The sequence below is a fragment of the Lepidochelys kempii genome, chromosome 9, assembly GCF_965140285.1.
Source record: "Lepidochelys kempii isolate rLepKem1 chromosome 9, rLepKem1.hap1, whole genome shotgun sequence".
NCBI lineage: Eukaryota > Metazoa > Chordata > Testudines > Cheloniidae > Lepidochelys > Lepidochelys kempii.
In genome coordinates this window covers 47396404-47414979 of record NC_136388.1, presented here as the reverse complement: position 1 = coordinate 47414979, position 18576 = coordinate 47396404, and the positions used below count along the sequence as shown (strand labels likewise).

General features: G+C 42.9%; 2 protein-coding genes across 9 annotated transcripts in view; one reads left to right on the top strand and one right to left on the bottom strand.

Annotated features, from left to right (window-relative positions):
• LIMS2 (LIM zinc finger domain containing 2) overlaps positions 1-18576 on the bottom strand; it is a 56408-nt gene that overhangs the window by 9351 nt on the left and 28481 nt on the right. For all 7 annotated transcript variants that reach the window (XM_073360160.2, XM_073360162.2, XM_073360161.2 and 4 more), the window contains 2 exons: positions 2496-2645; positions 1721-1871 (listed from right to left, as the gene is read on the bottom strand). In XM_073360160.2, the coding sequence (XP_073216261.1) occupies positions 1721-1871; positions 2496-2645 (301 nt within the window). The remainder of the gene's footprint in view (positions 1-1720; positions 1872-2495; positions 2646-18576) is intronic.
• On the top strand, positions 4868-18536 carry GPR17 (G protein-coupled receptor 17). 2 transcript variants are annotated; one of them, XM_073360165.2, is made up of 3 exons: positions 4868-4991; positions 8629-8757; positions 15348-18536. In XM_073360165.2, exon 3 carries the CDS (start codon positions 15382-15384, stop codon positions 16396-16398), a length of 1017 nt encoding a protein of 338 aa, XP_073216266.1. In that variant the 5' UTR covers positions 4868-4991; positions 8629-8757; positions 15348-15381; the 3' UTR covers positions 16399-18536. The 2 variants fall into 2 exon arrangements, with proteins under 2 accessions (XP_073216266.1, XP_073216267.1); XM_073360166.2 differs by lacking the exons at positions 4868-4991; positions 8629-8757 and adding an exon at positions 10815-10881.

Below are 18576 nucleotides of genomic sequence, written 5' to 3'. Positions count from 1 at the left end.
AAGGGCCTCCACAGCTAGAAGACATGCCTGGACGCGGCCCCGGAAATAAGCCAGTGGTTTGCACAAGAGTTTCAGATCTTTATACAAACACAGACAAGAAAACCCTGAAAGAACCTTGTGGGATGGTGATAGTGGGATGCTATGACAATGTAAATGACAGTCGAAGGAACAACGACACATCAGGGTTAGAAGACACACCTGCATTCTGGCTACACAACAGATTCTACCACTATCATCATCTGTTGAGCTGCACTGTACAAAAAAAATTGCTTGCAAGATTTGGAAGGTGAGATGTGTGACTCAAGAACCTCTTAATGCCAACTGGCAAAGGGATGCAGAGGAGTTACAGGAATCTCCTGATTTTGGTATGTACATTCTGGTTCAAAGAATGTCTCGTGAGGTCTCAAATGATAGCTGGTGCCCCACTGGTTATCAATATTGTTGTGAAATGTATGTACAGATACTATGTAAGGAGTTAAACACACACACACACAAAATATGTTCTTAAAGTCTCTGTGGGAGAGCTGGACACCATCAAAGGTGAAAAACAAGTTTTCTGTCAGATAAAAGATGTTTATTCATCTCTTTGTTTACATCTAAATTGAATATTGTCTCATTCACTACTGGTCACTTATCGCCAGTCAAAACTAAATGCAATGAAGGATTGTGCAGAATTTGGAGAAAGTCTAACAGGAAGAGAAAAGTAGTGGTGCTTAGGGGAGATGGGGGGAAGGAACCCTATCTAGAGATATACATCAAAGGTTTGCTCTACTATATTTGGGAGGCAAAGACGACATCCTGGCACCCTTCACTAAGGAGTAAAAGGACAGTGCTTCTGCTTCATAAAGAAGAGTTTTGGTTGAATATGCTGAAGAGAATTTTGGGTGAGAGAAGCTTCTTTAGACAAGACAGTAACTTGTTAATTAAGGTTAGTCTCTAGAAAGCAGGTTATGATTTTGTTTTACACATAACCATTTGTTTCCAATATTCTCTATTTCTTTGATAATATATTTATAGTGAAAACAAGAATATGTTTTCTAAGTGCTGTGGTATTAAGCAAAGTGCTGGCTCGGAGTTGAATCTTACATGCTGGTGTGTATTGTTCCTTTGGGAAAAGCAGATCTGCTAATTCTGTGAGTGTCCCATGGATAAGGGACTGGATACTACAGGGACTCAGGAATCGGTGTGTGCCTATGGCTACCTGTACAGTGAGAAGGAGGACTGGAAGGTAGTGCTTGTGCTACCAGAGGCTGGTGGTTTCAGGGAGCTGATCCACCACAGGCAGACTCAAGCATGCTTCATGCTAAGGGCAGGTGGTGGTGAGGTACCTCACAACCTGGGTACCCCGGGAAGTGTCACAGCGATGTTACAGTTTGTTACTTGGAGCTGAAGGTAAGGACATAGAGAGGATGTACAGAACTTCAGTGGTAAATGCTATTTTGCAGACCCCAGAATCTTTGCAATGTAATGCAGAAATTTTAAAATAATTTTCCTGAGAGTAAATTAAACAATGGTATTGTTACTGTGCAAAAGATGAAGTGCAGCATTCACAACTCTAGTGCATGTGACTTAGCCAGATAAAGCTCACCTCAGGTGAATACAGTCTGAATTTGGCCTAAACAGGAATTGTGGGAATTTCTAATGTTCACCATAACAGCCTCCAACTTGCATTAGGCCTCTGGCAGTATGCATTCCACAGGCAGTTTCACACTGATCTCACCTCAACATGCCATTGCTTCCCCAGAGCATTGACCACTCGTCCTTCGATAGGCCTGCGACAGGCTCCACAGATTGGGATACCCATCTTGTCATGGCAGGGCAGGCAATAGAGTTCCCCTTTCAGCTCCCTGGCCTCAGCAGTCAGCTCCTTCCTGAAAACAACACAAACAAGTGTTCTTGAAGCAACACCACTGACCCAAGCCCCAGCCAACAGCTGTTTCACGATTAAACCTGACACTTACATGACCTTCCCTCCAGACGTGAATATCTAAGATGAAGCTGTGGAAGAATGAACTTCAAAGCCAGCTTCCATGCTTTGGCCCCCAGCTACGCTATAAACACAGGCATCCTGAATTATGCTTGTGAAACATGGCTGTGGTCAAACCCTGGTGGTTATCTAATAGGTCTTTCTGTCCACAAATGCAAGGCTAAATCACGTTTGGCCACAATGTTTAAACAAGGTTATTTTTGTAATGTAAACAGGACCTTTGAGAGTGGCTCATTTCCAGGAACTGTTCTCAAGCCCAGTAGACAATGGTGCCCAGTAAGCAATGCATGAAGGAAGGAGAACCCTATATAGCTGAACAGAAGAACTACAATTCTATCATTTTGATTCCAACTCTTTTGATCTTTCACATACAGAACTTCTTGTCTGCCAGATAACTTAAACGCTGCAAAGTGTAGCTGATGATTACAGAGTCCAGAAAGAGACTGCACTGTTGTCCATATAGTACATTCCCTGGTTTGTTGATGGAAGCTGGGAGAGGAGAACATACCCACAGTGGGTGCAGTTGAAGTGATCTGGATGGTAGGAGTCATTCCTGAACATCAGAGGCTGCTCATCAATTATCAGGTGGCACTTCTGACAGATATACTTGCCTAGCCCCTTGGCTTTCTCCCGGTTATGGCAAGGCCTGCACAGGTGCCTGGGTGAGAATTGGAAAGAAAGGGCAGCATCAGTAGAGTCTTTCTCCCAAAGACAGCAGCCACTGTTCTAGAGGATGGGAGTTAAACATCATCTAATGGTGCTAGTGCTAACCAAACCCTGAGGTAGCCTTTCAGAGTAGCAGCCGTGTTAGTCTGTATTTGCAAAAAGAAAAGGAGTACTTGTGGCACCTTAGAGACTAACCAGGTAGCCTTGTAACTCCAACTGCCCCACTCGGATACAGTTAGGTATTTCCTAAGCCTCCTTATGTGGCATTTCTTCTCTTCACTACAGGCGTCAACTGCAGTAAAAACAGTAGACAGTTTAGCTGTCTGTAATTGCAACTCAGCTTACAAACATAATGGGAGACGGCATGTGGGCCCAAATCACTATGCATGAAGCGTCTGCTTTTGTATGTAGCAATAAGACACTCATAGGTGTGCATATCAGAGTAGTTAATAAGTGTCTTATCAGCACAGCAGAGAGCTTGTGTGCACATATGTACGTAAGTATGTCCCTACAAATCTATAAATGTGTTTGTGTTTACATAAATCTATGCACACAATCCTCTGACTGCTCTGTCGAAGGGAGTTCACTCTCAGTGCTCCTCTTGAAGGCATATTGCTAAATTACCTCCACCATGGCTGGATCCATTAGTCCTCACTAACCAGACAAACCAGAAAGCCTTTGAATCGTAGCCCTTCTACCCAAAAGCTCCCTATTAAGTTTAAGAAACAAGGGAGTCTGTACTCTGTGGTGCAAACTCTTAATATTTTTCAAACTGCAACAGAAGCACGAGTCCTGATCGGGCCTGCAGCTGACATTGCTGGGAGTGAAGTCTGTGACAAAAGGGATAAGAGATAAACAGCTGTAAAGGTCAGAGCTCCTGTTTACACAGAGCCAATCAAAAGATGAGGAGCTGAATCAGTCAGTTTTGTGCCCAGTATTTAAAAGCTCTCATGGGGTGGTCTTTAGTTTAGTTCACCCATCAGCTGTCCTCCCAGCATTAGTGTTGTTTGCTGGGTGTGGAGGTTTGGCTAAATTGAACACATAGCAGGCAAATGGGGGAATAATCAATGCCTGTTTTCTCACTATTGTCCAACCTGATGAAAACATGCTTAGTTCCCCCTCACTACAGTCACATGTACATCCCTGGTTAAGATTTAACGGTATTCTCCCAAAGAGCCCATCAACTACAGTGAAAAACAGTAAAGGAAAGGTGGTGTCATGGCTAATGCAACAAACTGACTAGGAGTCAGAAGATCTGGGTTCTATTCCTGGCACTCTCTGGGATTGCCTGTGGGACTTTGTGTAAGTCACTTAACCTCAGGTGTCCCATCTGTAAAATGGGGCTAAGAATACTTCCCTGTAGCACAGGGGTGTTGTGTGGCCTCAAACATCTATGATCCTCAGATGGAAAGCACCTGCATAAGCTGAAAGTATCATTATTATTTTCTCACTTTTTAAGTCCTCTCTTCTGAAATAGTTTCTTTCCAGGGCTGGAACCACTGTCTTCCCAGATGGAGCCACAGTCCCCACCAAAAGCAGACAGCGCCCCATTATAAGAGAGCATGCAGCTGTGCTCATCCCTGGATAAAGGCATCAGTTTTATTCAGCACTGTCAAATGGGGACTAATTATACAGGGCAGGACACTGGGACCCCTGCAGCAAGTGTCCTGAAAAAGACCCCTCTCATTCAGCTGAATAAGGGGCCTTCAACCCTTTGCACTGATAAACCATTATCAGCCCCTCCCCATTCACAAACCCTCTCTGCTGTCCCATAGACCCTCCTCTATTGCAAGCAAAGTGAAGTCTTGGAATCGCAGAGCTGTTGCCATAGCAGCCGCCCCTCTCACCCCAACTCCCACCATTATGGAATTATCCCATTCTCAAGCGTCCTGTTGTGTCTATTAATACCAGACTCCCCCCCTTCACAATACCCCTTTCCACCCCTCCAAAATAATCACAGAACTCCAAAGAGTCAGTGTAAAAGACTAGGGGGTTCAGAGAGACTTTAATAAGCAGAACAAACACTGAAATATTCAAAAATATAACAGCAGCAGCAGCCGTGGTTCCCCCCTTCCAAGGCTTCAGCTGGAATGAAAACTGCCTTTCATTGCAAGTTTGCCATCTCCTCTCCTCTGTTGTGTGAGCTGATAATGCACTATCAGAGCTAGCAGGACTCTATATAGAGGGGCTCTCTCTTCCACCCTCACTAAGTCTGAAACGGTCTGCTCCTTCTGAATCATATGACGCTTCCCCTTGATTCGCTGGCGTCAGAAGGAGCTCCCAGAGATTTACTCTAGAAGGACTTTACCCTCCACCTGCAGGACTGCGCCGTCAAGAGGTAAGAGAACTGGCTTTGGCAAGTAAAATAACGGAGGCACTTTCCTGGTGGCTTTACGCTGTCGTAGCTGAGTCAGTGAGGGTGGTGGGAGATGTACAGAGCGGCTAATACACATAGCGTACGAGCTGTTAAACAAATAGAGTCTACAAAGAATTTCATTATAATCACTCTTGTCCCCTAAATTAGATTAGCTTTCCAAATGTCTCCATTTTCAGCCATTAGTACAGACAGGCATACACCACAAACATCACCCCATTACATTATTAATTTCCCAAGGGCAACAGAGTATTCTCAGATAGAGGGGAGTCAGCTCTGGAGGGAGTTTCATTCAGTGTTAAAAGATTTTCTGGGAAAGATGAAAGACCTTCCTGCTTGACAAAGTATTTCCACCATCATAAGCACTGATCATTTAAAACAAAACAGCTCATTCCCCAGGCAGAACCACCTTTAATCAAAAGAATGAGAGAAGAGCAGAAAACTGAAGTCCACCAGAGACCTCATCATGCACTTCTAGCTGGGAAGCACTTAGATTGTAGCAAAAACCAAGCTAGCTTGATTTCTTATTTAGGATGAGCTAGAAAGTTTTGCTTATTCTTCATCAAGCCTTTTATTAACAAATAGGTAGAGCACCTGTTGAAACAGTAATATGGTTGTATAAACTATTATAACTATCCAAGAGAGTATCAATGTAGTGTGGGTGTGGGAGAGGGGGAGGGCCATAAAATATGGTTATATGCACACATTCTAAATGACTAACTACATCCCTACTTACAAATCAGCTATGGGAAGCTTGGAATAATGGCTAACCCCAGAATAGAGCTCTATTCAGAAATCTGTAAATCACTAAATACTCACACTACCCCAGCAGCGCAAGTCAAATGGAATTCTGGGCTTGGGAACCAAACAATTAAAGAATTATTCTGCCTACAGATTCAGAACCTCTTGCATTGTAGAACAAACCCCGGATACTAAATCATTTTAAAAAAGAGATATGATTTCTAATTAGCTTCAAGCAAAAGCATTTGTACATGCTACAGTGACAAGTTTACTAGAGATTACGGAGTTATTCGACTGTGTACCACAATAGAGCAAAAATAAACAAAAAGCCTAATGCAAAATTTTGCACATTTATTTTGAATCAGTTTTAAAATAATAAAATAAAATAATAATAATAATGTGCTAAACCTTCTTCATGTGTTATTACCAAAGGCACAGAGTAAAGCCATCACTGGGTTTTCCACAGCTCTAGTGTTATTGTTCTATGAACACTTAAAACCACACATTTTTGAAAGTAGCATTTCAATTCTCAAAGCCAGCACAGCAATTAATTCTCCTGAGCTACTCAGATGCCAAGGACACCTTCATTTTCATGTCAACAATCAACACTAATGGCTACAAAAATTAAAGTATGTTAAAATAGCACAAGTTAAAACTCTTGGAGGATCATTTGAGTTTAGAGGCTAACTGAAAGAGTTTTGTAAAAAGAGCCATTTATTTTCTCCACACCTTCTGACAAATTAAAAAAAGAAAGAAAGAGACCCTCACAGGTAACATATGTAACAGCAGCTTCCCCCCACAACGATACTGACTTTTGACAGACAAATACATATGTGAGCTAGATCCATCAACATTTAATCAACTCCTGCAGCCCCAATCCCCAAGATGTTTCTCCTCCCTGTGACAGCCCTACTGGACTTCTTGATATTCCTCACTCAACCCCCTGCAGTCCTGTGGTGCAATCCTGTCCCCACTGAAGTCAAAATAAGTTTTGCCATTGACTTCCACAGGGCTGGGATTTCATCATTGGTATCTTTGCTATTCTGTGTCAGATACTGACAGAAAACTGAAATCAAACCCCAAAGATCATAGCTCAATGCACCACAGGAAGTCAGTTCTAACAGAATCTGATCACCACAGAGAATTTTAAGAACATGATAAAATGCATGTCACTCCAAGCCCCTTAATGTTGGGGCTGCAGATGGGGAGCAAACTGTTGCCCGGAGGAAGATTCCACCAAAGAGCTGGCTTACGGCAAATAAAATCCTTGTCTGGACTGTAGGATGACCCGATGCCAGTCTTTTAGACTCACATCCCCCTGCTGTTTCATTTTTAACAGGGTGTTATAACTGAATATAAAACTAATGGCTAACCACAGTCTAATCTAATTCTTGCTATGAAGGATCATGCCTCCTTACACATTGTTTGTGGATGGAATTATTTAAATAAATGGAGTGGCAGAACAAGAAGTGTAAATTCAAAGAGTCACACAATGAGTATTAATGTGGATGTGCCCTGTCTTTCTATCAGCCATTAAATGGGTAGGTTTCCTCCTCCTTTAGTGTAAAATAGAAAAAATAAGAAAAATTCCTTCCGATAAGGATAACACATCTTTTAGCTTCCAATACCACTTTCATTTAGGGACTAAACTCACAAGGTTTTTTCCAAAGACACTAAGACCCAGAGTTTCAAAGAGACAAGTAACAGCAGCAAAGATGCGCACACTCCACAAACACTGTCTTTGCATGTGCACACCTAGGAAGCATGTACACAAAAAGAGACAAGTCTCATAAGAATGGTCATACTGGGTCAGACCAAAGCTCCATCTAGCCCAGTATCCGGTCTTCCGACAGTGGCCAATGCCAGGTGCCCCAGAGGGAACAAACAGAACAGGTAACCATCAAGTGATCCATCCCTGTAGCCCATTCCCAGCTTCTGGCAAACAGAGGCTAGGACACCATCCCTGCCCATCCTGGCTAATCGCCATTGATGGACCTGTCCTCCATGAATTTATCTAGTTCTTTTTTGAACTCTGTTATAGTCTTGGCCTTCACAACATCCTCTAGCAAAAAGAGTTCCACAGGTTGACTGTGTGTTGTGTGAAGAAATACTTCCTTTTGTTTTAAACCTGCTGCCTATTAATTTCATTTGGTGACCCCTAGTTCTTGTGTTATGAGAAGGAGTAAATAATGCTTCCTTATTTATTTTCTCTACACCAGTCATGATTTTATAGATCTCAATCATATCCCCCCGCAGTTGTCTCTTTTCCAAGCTGAAAAGTCCCAGTCTTATTAATCTCTCCTCATACGAAAGCTGTTCCATACCCCTGATAATTTTTGTTGCCCTTTTCTGAACCTTTTCCAATTCCAATACATCTTTTTTAAGATGGGGCGACCACATCTGCATGCAGTATTCAAGATATGGGTGTACCATTGATTTATATAGAGGCAATATGATATTTTCTGTCTTATTATCTATCCCTTTCTTAATGATGCCCAACATTCTGTTCCCTTTTTTGACTGCCACTGCACATTGAGTGGATGTTTTCAGAGAACTATCCACAATGACTCCAAGATCCCTTTCTTGAGTGGTAACAGCTAAGACCTCCTGAGATTCCTTCCAACCCTGGTATTCTATGATTCTATGAAGTTTAGATCCCATCATTTTATATGTATAGTTGGGATTATATTTTCCAATGTGCATTACTTTGCATTTATAAAAAGTCTCCATTTTGCACATGTAAATGTGCATGCCTACTGTTACAGAATGTGCTGTGCTTTGAAAAACGTGGCCCATGGAACAGTGTTCTGCTCAAGCACTGATGCAGGCTGCCCTCATACTCTCATTTTTATTCTTTCAGTAATAAACAGGAACAAGCACACAGCTGGTTGGAACACAAAGGACACTGCATTCCTACATCTCCAAGCTTCACAGCTCAGCTACACAGCATTTCAACACAGAGAAAGAGGGACCCACTGTGGCCAGATAGGTGAATTTCTATTTCTTAATTCTATCCCTTCTCACTTCTGTTGATCTTCATCCTTCTTATCTGTCAACCAGCTTGGCAGTGGAAGGTTTCGGAGTGGAAGTCGTGTTAGTCTGTATGAGCAAAAAGAACGAGGAGTACTTGTGGCACCTTAGAGACTAACAAATGTATTTGAGCATAAGCTTTTGTGGGCTAAAGCCCACTTCATCAGATGCATGTAGTGGAAAATACAATAGGAACACACACACACACAGAGAACATGAAAAAATGGGGGTTGCCATACCAACTCTAATGAGATGAATCAATTAAGGTGGGCTATTATCAGCAGGAGAAAAAAAACTTTTGTAGTGATAATCAGGATGGCCCATTTCAAACAGTTGACAAGAAGGTGTGAGTAACAGTAGAGGGAAAATTACCACGGGGAAATAGTTTTTAGTTTCTGTAATGACTCATCCACTCCCAGTCTTTATTCAAGCCTAATTTAATGGTGTCCAGTTTGCAAATTAATTCCAGTTCTGCAGTTTCTCATTGGAGTCTGTTTTTGAACTTTATTTGTTGAATAATTGCGACTTTTAGGTCTCTAATTGAGTGTCCAGGGAGGCTGAAGTGTTCTCCGACAGGTTTTTGAATGTTATAATTCTTGATGTCTGATTTGTGTCCATTTATTCTTTTGCGTAGAGACTGTCTGGTCTGGCCAATGTACATGGCAGAGGGGCATTGCTAGCGCATGATGGCATATATCACATTGGTAGATGTGCAGGTGAATGAGCCCCTGATAGTGTGGCTGATGTGATTAGGTCTGATGATGGTGTCCCTTGAATAGACATGTGGACAGAGTTGGCAACGGGCTTTGTTGCAAGGATAGGTTCCTGGGTTAGTGTTTTTGTTGTGTGGTTGCTGGTGAGTATTTGCTTCAGGTTGGAGGGCTGTTGATTAGTCTCAGAGTTGGTATGGCAACCCCCATTTTTTCATGTTCTCTGTGTAGGTGTGTATATATCTCTTCCTACTGTATTTTCCACTGCATGCATCTGATGAAGCGAGCTTTAACCCACAAAAGTTTATGCTCAAATAAACTTGTTAGTCTCTAAGGTGCCACAAGTACTCCTCGTTCTCTTGGAAGTGGAAGAAGTCTGGTTCAGAGTACACCCACTTCTAGCCACCTATCTGAAAGACAGGTGTTTTCTTGGGATTCTGTTTCCAGTGTCTGTGTTACTGGAATTATTCCTCACCAGAAATTTCATCTCTTAAATGTTTCTGAGCAATAATCATAGTTCTGAGGGAAGATAGGGCATTACCCTCTGCTGCAGTCACTCGACTACTGCTGTATAATTTCAGGATGCAGCGAGGTTTTTGCCAGAGGCATCTTTGATAACATCAGCAACCATCTGAATGGTTTGTTAACTAGGGAAAGGGGGAACTGGCTGATCAGAAAGGAGGAAGCATCTATTTTCATATCTTCATTAACAGCAATGATGTGAAAGTCAAGAGCGTGAAAGTTTCGCACAGATAGGGGTTGGCTGGACAAAAGCCAGACTTCTACACCAAAAAGACATTCTCCTTTACTTGTGTGATCATTACTTAAGGAAAACACTCTTCTTTTCCAGATACTTTTCAGACCCAGTTCCACTTCACACTGCCTCTCTAGTCTCCAATACATCCAAGATCACTCCTGCTCCCCTTGTGGGCTTCCTTCCCTGACTAGTATTTCCTCCATCTATCCCAGCACCCTCTCCCTCCTATTTCTTCAGCTTCCTTTACTGCTTCCCCTTATACAAATATACTGTAGCATCCTGTACTACTCATAGGTGCCGACTTCTGCTCAGGCCGGTGAGTGCTCAATGCCCCTCTGCCCCCAGCCCTGTTCTGACTCCACCCCTGCCCCGCCCCCATTCCAACCCCTTCCCCAAAGTCCCCGCCCCAACTCTGCCTCCTCCCTGCCCCTATTCTGACTCCTTCCCCAAATCCCGGCCCCAGCCCCGCTTCTTCCCCGCCTCTTCCCCTGAGCGCGCCACGTTCCCGCTCCTCCCCCCTCTGTCCTGCAGCTTGCTACGCCACCAAACAGCTGGAGATAGGAGGTAGGCGGAGGAGCAGGGACGCGGTGCGTTCACGCGAGGAGGCAGAGCGGAGGTGAGGTGGAGTGGGGGTGGGGAGGAGAGTTTGGCTGCTGGTGGATGCAGAGCACCCACTAATTTTTCCCCGTGGGTGCTCCAGCCCCGGAGTACCCATGGAGTCAGCTCCTATGGTACTACTGGTCAAATACCACAACAGTATCAATGCAATGGCATTAAACACTCCCAGAATCTGGACAGTTATGACAGAATACTAGAGCCTTTTATTTTTAAATAAAAGGAAGAAAACCAGATACTTGATCCCCATTTTAAGCAAACAAGTAGGAATAATCAAGTTTTGCATAAGTCTTCAACTAGCTAAGTACAAGAGTTTAATGTGGTTTTGGTAAAAATGTGGCAGGTGCAAATAGGTTCCCCTATCAAAGAAAAACCTACAGGGGTTGATGCCATGATCCCTGGGATTGGTGGGGAGGAAGAAAAGTCCCAAAAGTTTTCTCTCAGTTTCCAACAGATCATTTGATTGCGCACGTGGGTTAGCATGCAGGTGGTTTGAACACAGATTTTTGGGATCTTCCAGACTCCAAGGCTGTCTACACAGAGCTGTACTTCCATGGTGCCCCTTAGTCTCAAGTGAATCTCCCCCATAACCCAGTTAATACAGCAGCAGGTGAGTCATGCTGACATTCACTTTGTCCCTTTGCTGGCTGCTGCCCTGTATGTCCCAAATTACATTAGCCTACATTTTCAAGAGTAACTAGTGATCTTTGAGGTGTCAACTTGGGCTCACAAGGAGTTTCGATGTAGGGGATCAGGGCATCAACCCCTGCAGGTTTTCCTTTGGTAGGGGAACCCTTCCACTGCCTTCGCTGTGTCCCAGTGAAGCACACTCAGAGGGCCCCATGGACAAGGGAATGGTGCTGCAGACACATCTGACGACCCAACCCTGCCCACATCCCTCTGACAGTGGGAGATGTACAACAGACTCAACTCCATGCACAGATGTAGTTGAGGGAGGGATCCAGCTCACGGGTTTTGTCATATTTTCATTTTATAGACTGGGGACAGGTGAGGGGAATAATACAAAAGACTCAAAGCCAGAGTAAGAGTTACAGATTTGAATTCAAGATCTGTTGCATATCATAGAAAAGCTCTGGCTAAATGTCCACGAAAGTCTGGTCATTTTGCACTGCTGCTGTGGGCAACAGTGAGAGTGACAAGAATAAGGTCAATTTCACTATGGTGCTGGTTAAGAGAGCTACAGGGTCAGTTGCAGCAGATATAGTTACTGGAGCTTTCAAGGAAGAGGAACATGCAGCGACTGAAAAAGGAGCAGAGTAGCAGAGAAATTCCCCTGGTAATAGCCAGGCAGCTGGGGAAGTCCAGTGCTTCTTCCTAAAGCAACTCAATAGTGTCTCACTGTCTGAATCACTTGAAGCAGAAGCCACTGCACTGTTTGGAAAAACTTTCTTCTGAATCCCAACTCAGTAACAAAACCAACTCTGAATTTTCTGGTTAAAAAAATAACTAAAATAAATAAATAAAATAATTTCTGGCACCTGTTCCCAGACCTAGAGACATTTCTACCAGAGATGGATATATGAACTCTCCTCTCCCCATTCTCTCCAGCAATAAGCCAGATACTCTCAGAGGGTTTTTTTTAAAAACAGAGGATACCTGTGTCTCCAGTGAAGTTTCTGTATAAGGAGCTGTGACTGTGGTCCCAGGGCTGCCATTCTGAGATTGCTCAATTAGGGTAAATTGCAAAGAAGGGCGGACAATCTCCAAAACTGGTGGTCACTCCAATACTTAGATCCACCAAGCCAACAACAAAACAGCTTCTATAATACCTTACTGGTTACCCAGAAGCCAAAAAACACAGTTCCCTTAAAGCAACCCAGCCTTGGGCTCTCTCTCAGACAGCCAAGTCAAATACGATGAGGATTACTGAAAATCTTGTTCATCATATAAAAAGTTCTACAAGTCCCAAAGGATCGGACACATTACCTCCAAGGTCAATGAATATTTCAGATCTTACCCAAATACACGCTTACAGCCAATTATTATTAAGTAAACTAAGATTTATTAAAAAAAAGAAAAGAGAGAGTATTGGTTAAAAGATCATTATTCATACAGGTATGAATAGAGTTCTTAGGTCAGTTTTATAGTACAGATGGTGAGTTTAGAGTTGCAAAGCATCCTTTCCAGAATCACTTCATTAGGTTATAGTCCAATGTCCACATCCAATAACAGGGCTATCCAGAATGGCACTGGAGACCACAGTCTTGCGATTCAAACTTCCCAACTAAGCTTAAGCAGATCTGAGGTCCCAAGAGTTTTTATAGAGATTTTTGCAACCTCTTGACAGCACACAGTCCTTGGGTGAACAATAGGCTTTTGAAGTAACTTTCTATTTCCTAAGCAAATAAAATCATCCTACTGTATTTTCCACTGCATGGATCTGATGAAGTGGGCTGTAGCCCATGAACGCTTATGCTCAAATAAATTTGTTAGTCTCTAAGGTGCCACAAGTACTCCTGTTCTTTTTACGGATACAGACTAACACGGCTGCTACTCTGAAACCTAAGCATTACCAGTAATTAATTATTAATTAATCTAATAAGCAGTTCATAGACAATTTACTACAAACTTCAAAGACAAGTATAGGTTTCAGAGTAGCAGCCGTGTTAGTCTGTACCCAGAAAAAGAAAAGGAGTAGTTGTGGCACCTTAGAGAGACTAACAAATTTATTTGAGCATAAGCTTTCGTGAGCTACAGCTCACTTCATTGGATGCATGCAGCAGAAAACAGAGTGGGGAGATTCTATATACACAGAGAACATGAAACAATGGGTGTTACCACACACACTGTAAAGAGAGTGATCAGGTAAGGTGAGCTATTACCGAGGGGCGGGGGGGGGGGAGGGGGAACAAGGGAAGGGAAAAAAACCAAAAAACAAAAACCTTTTGTAGTGATAATCAAGGTGGGCCATTTCCAGCAGTTGACAAGAACGTGTGAGGAACCGTAGTGGGGGGGAATAAACATGGCAAAATAGTTTTACTTTGTGTAATGACACATCCACTCCCAATCTTTATTCAAGCCTAAGTTAATTGTGTCCAGTTTGCAAACTAATTCCAATCAGCAGTCTCTCGTTAGAGTCTGTTTTTGAAGTTTTTTTGTTGAAGAATTGCCACTTTTAGGTCTGGTTTCAGAGTAACAGCCGTGTTAGTCTGTATTCGCAAAAAGAAAAGGAGTACTTGTGGCACCTTAGAGACTAACCAATTTATTAGAGCATAAACCTGGATTTGTGCTGGAAATGGCCCACCTGATGATCACTTTAGATAAGCTATTACCAGCAGGACAGTGGGGTGGGAGGAGGTATTGGTTCATATTCTCTGTGTATATATAAAGCCTGCTGCAGTTTCCACGATATGCATCTGATGAAGTGAGCTGTAGCTCACGAAAGCTTATGCTCTAATAAATTGGTTAGTCTCTAAGGTGCCACAAGTACTCCCTTTCTTTTTGCACTTTTAGGTCTGTAATCGAGTGACCAAAGAGACTGAAGTGTTCTCCGAAAGGTTTTTGAATGTTATAATTCTTGACGTCTGATTTGTGTCCATTTATTCTTGTGTGTAGAGACTGTCCGGTTTGGCCAATGTACATGGCAGAGGGGCATTGCTGGCGCATGATGGCATATATCACATTGGTAGATGTGCAGGTGAACGAGCCTCTGATAGTGTGGCTGATGTGATTAGGCCCTGTGATGGTGTCCCCTGAATAGATATGTGGATAGGGTTGGAAACGGGCTTTGTTGCCAACTGAAGTATAGACAATGAAATTACTACACCCAAGTTTCATTTAAATGTTAATATTCCCTTTTGATCTCTGAATCAAAAGACAGGATTCATCTGTTTACATGGTTAACATCTAACAAGGTATAAGTAAACACATACAACTAGTATACTACCTCTAATTCTCTAACAATACAGATTTGCATTTCAAAGCTCTATGTTAGCTATTGCTAAGGAACAGCCCTAATTACCATTTATATACTTCTCTAATATGTCTTTAAAGGTTCAATTTGGATAATTTAGTCTGCAAGATGCTTAACCCTTTCTGGCCCTATGTCACAGGAGCTCTTTAAAACCTAGGACAAATATTACCAATATTTTGGCACCAGGCCAAAAAATCAGTCACTCTTGAGTGTGTAGTGCCTATTTCCACTTTTCTGTTAACCTGGGATGTGGGTATTTATCACTTACTAAGTCTCAGAACATCTTGGAGATAAATTTACAGCTAGCTGATTGCATTACAATAATTTTCTTCAACAGACAGGAAAGGTCTGGAAAACTCAACTGAGAGGGAGGGGTTTATAATTTTAAAGTAGGTCAGACTCTGAGTTTATAAAAATTGGGCAGTGTCCTTTTAAGTACTTCTCTCGGCAAGCAAGAGACATGTTGACTGATTTCTAGACTGCCTCACCATTACCAAGGTTCTTTGTAAGATCGGTTTTCTTAATTTTTTTAGGTCCCTGGTTGGTGCCCCAGAGCTGTAGTGAGGAATGAATGGTCCAGCAGATCCCTCAAGCCTACTCCTCAACTCCTCCCTGGAAACTTCAGAACAATGTGGCAAAGAGACCCATACAGAGAACATCCTTTTTGCCACATTTTATCTCCTGGATTTCATCCTGGCTTTCGTTGGCAATACCCTGGCTCTTTGGCTCTTCATCCGGGACCAAAAGTCAGGCACTCCAGCCAATATTTTCCTGATGCATCTTGCTGTGGCCGACCTGTTTTTTGTGCTGGTTCTACCCACCCGGCTGGTATATCACTTTTCTGGCAATCACTGGCCATTTGGCGAGATCCCATGCAGACTCATTGGCTTCCTTTTCTATCTCAACATGTATGCCAGTATCTACTTCCTTATGTGCATCAGCGTTGACCGCTTCCTAGCCATCGTGCACCCTGTGAAGTCCATCAAACTCCGCAGGTCACTCTACGCCCACTTGGCATGTGCCTTTCTTTGGGTTATAGTTGCTGTCGCAATGGCACCTCTGTTGGTCAGTGTGCAGACAGCCGAGATGAACAACACGACTGTCTGCCTACAGCTCTACAGAGAGAAGGCATCACGCCATGCTCTCGTGTCGTTGGCAGTGGCATTCACCTTTCCATTTGTTACTACAGTGACCTGCTACTTATTGATTATCCGTAGCCTGAGGAGTGGCAACAGAATTGAGAAGCACCTGAAGGAAAAAGCCATCAAGATGATCATCGTTGTCCTAATGATCTTTCTGGTCTGCTTTGTACCCTATCACATCAATCGCTACATTTACATTCTCCATTATGATGGCACCAAGACTTCCTGTGAAACCCAGCGAGTCCTGGCACTCAGTAACCGCATCACTTCCTGCCTCACCAGCCTGAATGGCGCCCTTGACCCAGTGATGTATTTCTTTGTGGCTGAGAAGTTCCGTGAGGCCTTGTGCAGCTTGTTTTGTGGCAAAAGAGCTGCAATGATGCCTCCAAGTTATGAAGGGAAGACAAATGAGAGCTCACTAAGTGCTAAATCTGAATTGTGAGCAAGTGATAATATTTGCTGTCACTTCTGGGCACTACACAGCCAAGAGACTCTCTAGAGAGTAAAGACAAGTGACCCCAAAGACAAAGATGTTATTCCCAGAGTCAGTATCATTCTTGCAATATCAAGGAGGAGAGTTCAGTTATTCTATGCAGCTACAACCAGCAAGAGCTCATCTCTGCCAGCAGACAGATTCTAATCTCAGTAAATCACAAGACATCTGAACATGAATGCAACAGCAGCAGCATCTGTTGCCCAATCCTGAAGCTGGGGCCTGAATATTTAGGGATGGAGGAAGGAAACAAGAATTTAATTAAATCATGATTTCTTCTTCTAAGAGTTTTATACTCAAGGCTTGTTCAAGCAAATGTTGGCCACCCTGAGAAACAGAACAAATGGAATTCAAGGACTAAGATTCAATGGGTGATTGCTCCCTGCCCAAAACACACACCGTTCCCTGAAATCCTATGTTGTGCCAGCCCAAGAGATTCAGTCCTGGAGTATCAGAGGAGAATAGTAGTGTCTCTAGATCTATTGTGAATGTTTGTAGAGAGTTGGGGAGATACAGTATGTGTGCTAAAGAGGGGAAAGGGGAAACCTGTGGCTGGAATAAATGGGAGACATCCTGATTCTCCAGGGATGTCAAGTTATTGTTGCCACAGACCTCTTGTCTATGCCCAGGATGTGGGCATGAGCAGTAAACATAATGCTAATATTTCAACCTGTCCTTGGGTTTGTGGGCCAAGGCCCCAGCAGCTGTCTTCAGTTACAGGCAGCATTTTCTGAACTAGCCTTGGGGTGTAGTCCTGTTTGAATGATCAGTCACCTTAATAATCTCAGGCTAAAATAAAAGGGAATGGAAAGAAGTTTCATGAAAATCAGTAAAGGGAATATCTTCCATTGGTTTATAAATGGTGAACCCTAAAACTCTGAATCCCTGTAAATATATTAGCCAAAAAGATGAAAAGTAGATGTGCTGAAAGTGTGAAACCCAGCCTGCTTGGGAAAAGCTCTTTAGAGTGTTTTATAATTATTTACATTCTGTCTCATGTGTTTTATTTGGTCTGAAAAACATTTCATTTGCTACATAGGATCACTAACCTAGTTTAGCTAAACTACCCTCACTGATAAATGCTGCACCCAATGGAACACATCTGGGTATCAAGACAAGAAGGGGAGGTAGGAGAAATCCCATGGTATAAAAGGAGAAGAGCAGAAGATTCCATTATGTCCACTAGGAACCTTGCTAAGCCAATCATATTTGCCTCTGAAGTGCTTAGATACGGCAGTGATGAGCACTATACAAAGCCATATGATAGATCAATCTTATTTACATATTCTACCCATGTCACTGGGAAGGAGCTCTCTATGTCTCCAAGAGTTTAGATCCTAAATTATGAAATCAACAGCTTTTTATCTTGGTTAAGTTCTGGAATCCTGACTGCTTTCCCAGCCGGTACCCAGCACTGCTCAAAGGCACTGGACAATCAGAGACACAAGCCAAGAAGCCAAAAGGAAAATCCATTAACCATAATTTTGGAAGCCTAGAGACTGGTGTTATATGGAGGATTACTTGAAAGGGAACTAATTATGGGAGGTTCCCTGGTGGACAGGGTGAAGCAAATAACCCTCTTTCCTTTTTCCATGTTGATCATGTCAGCGGGTAGGAACATCAACTCAATGACTCTCCCAACCCCTGCTGGACAGAGGTATAACAGTCTGAAGTTAATCCACTATGCTTCAGAATTCAAAACTATCTGCCAAACTGTCTGTCTCTCTTTTTACTGGGATGTGCTTTTGTACAAGTTTCCTGTCCTGTTTGTATTAGTTTTGCCATTCGTTTTTTTAAAACAAAAAACTTTTTGGACTTGTTTATACCTGTTATACATATATAAAATAAATAGTTTCAAAGGACCAGTGAAGAGATGGTCTTTATATTAACAGAGGCTCCCCCTCAGTCTCTCATTATGCCCAGGGTTCTCATTCAATCAGCGAATAGCCTGCGCAGAGAAATCCCCCTTCATCTCTCACACGCAGGCCAGCATCACGACTGGAATCCTTTCCCTCTCCAGCCAGCCTCCTGCCCATTCACCCAACTCTATCCACAGTCTATTGGCATTCTGCCTTCAGGCCCCTCCTCTACCCATATTTTGTTGGATAGTCAGTGTCCTGTCTATTG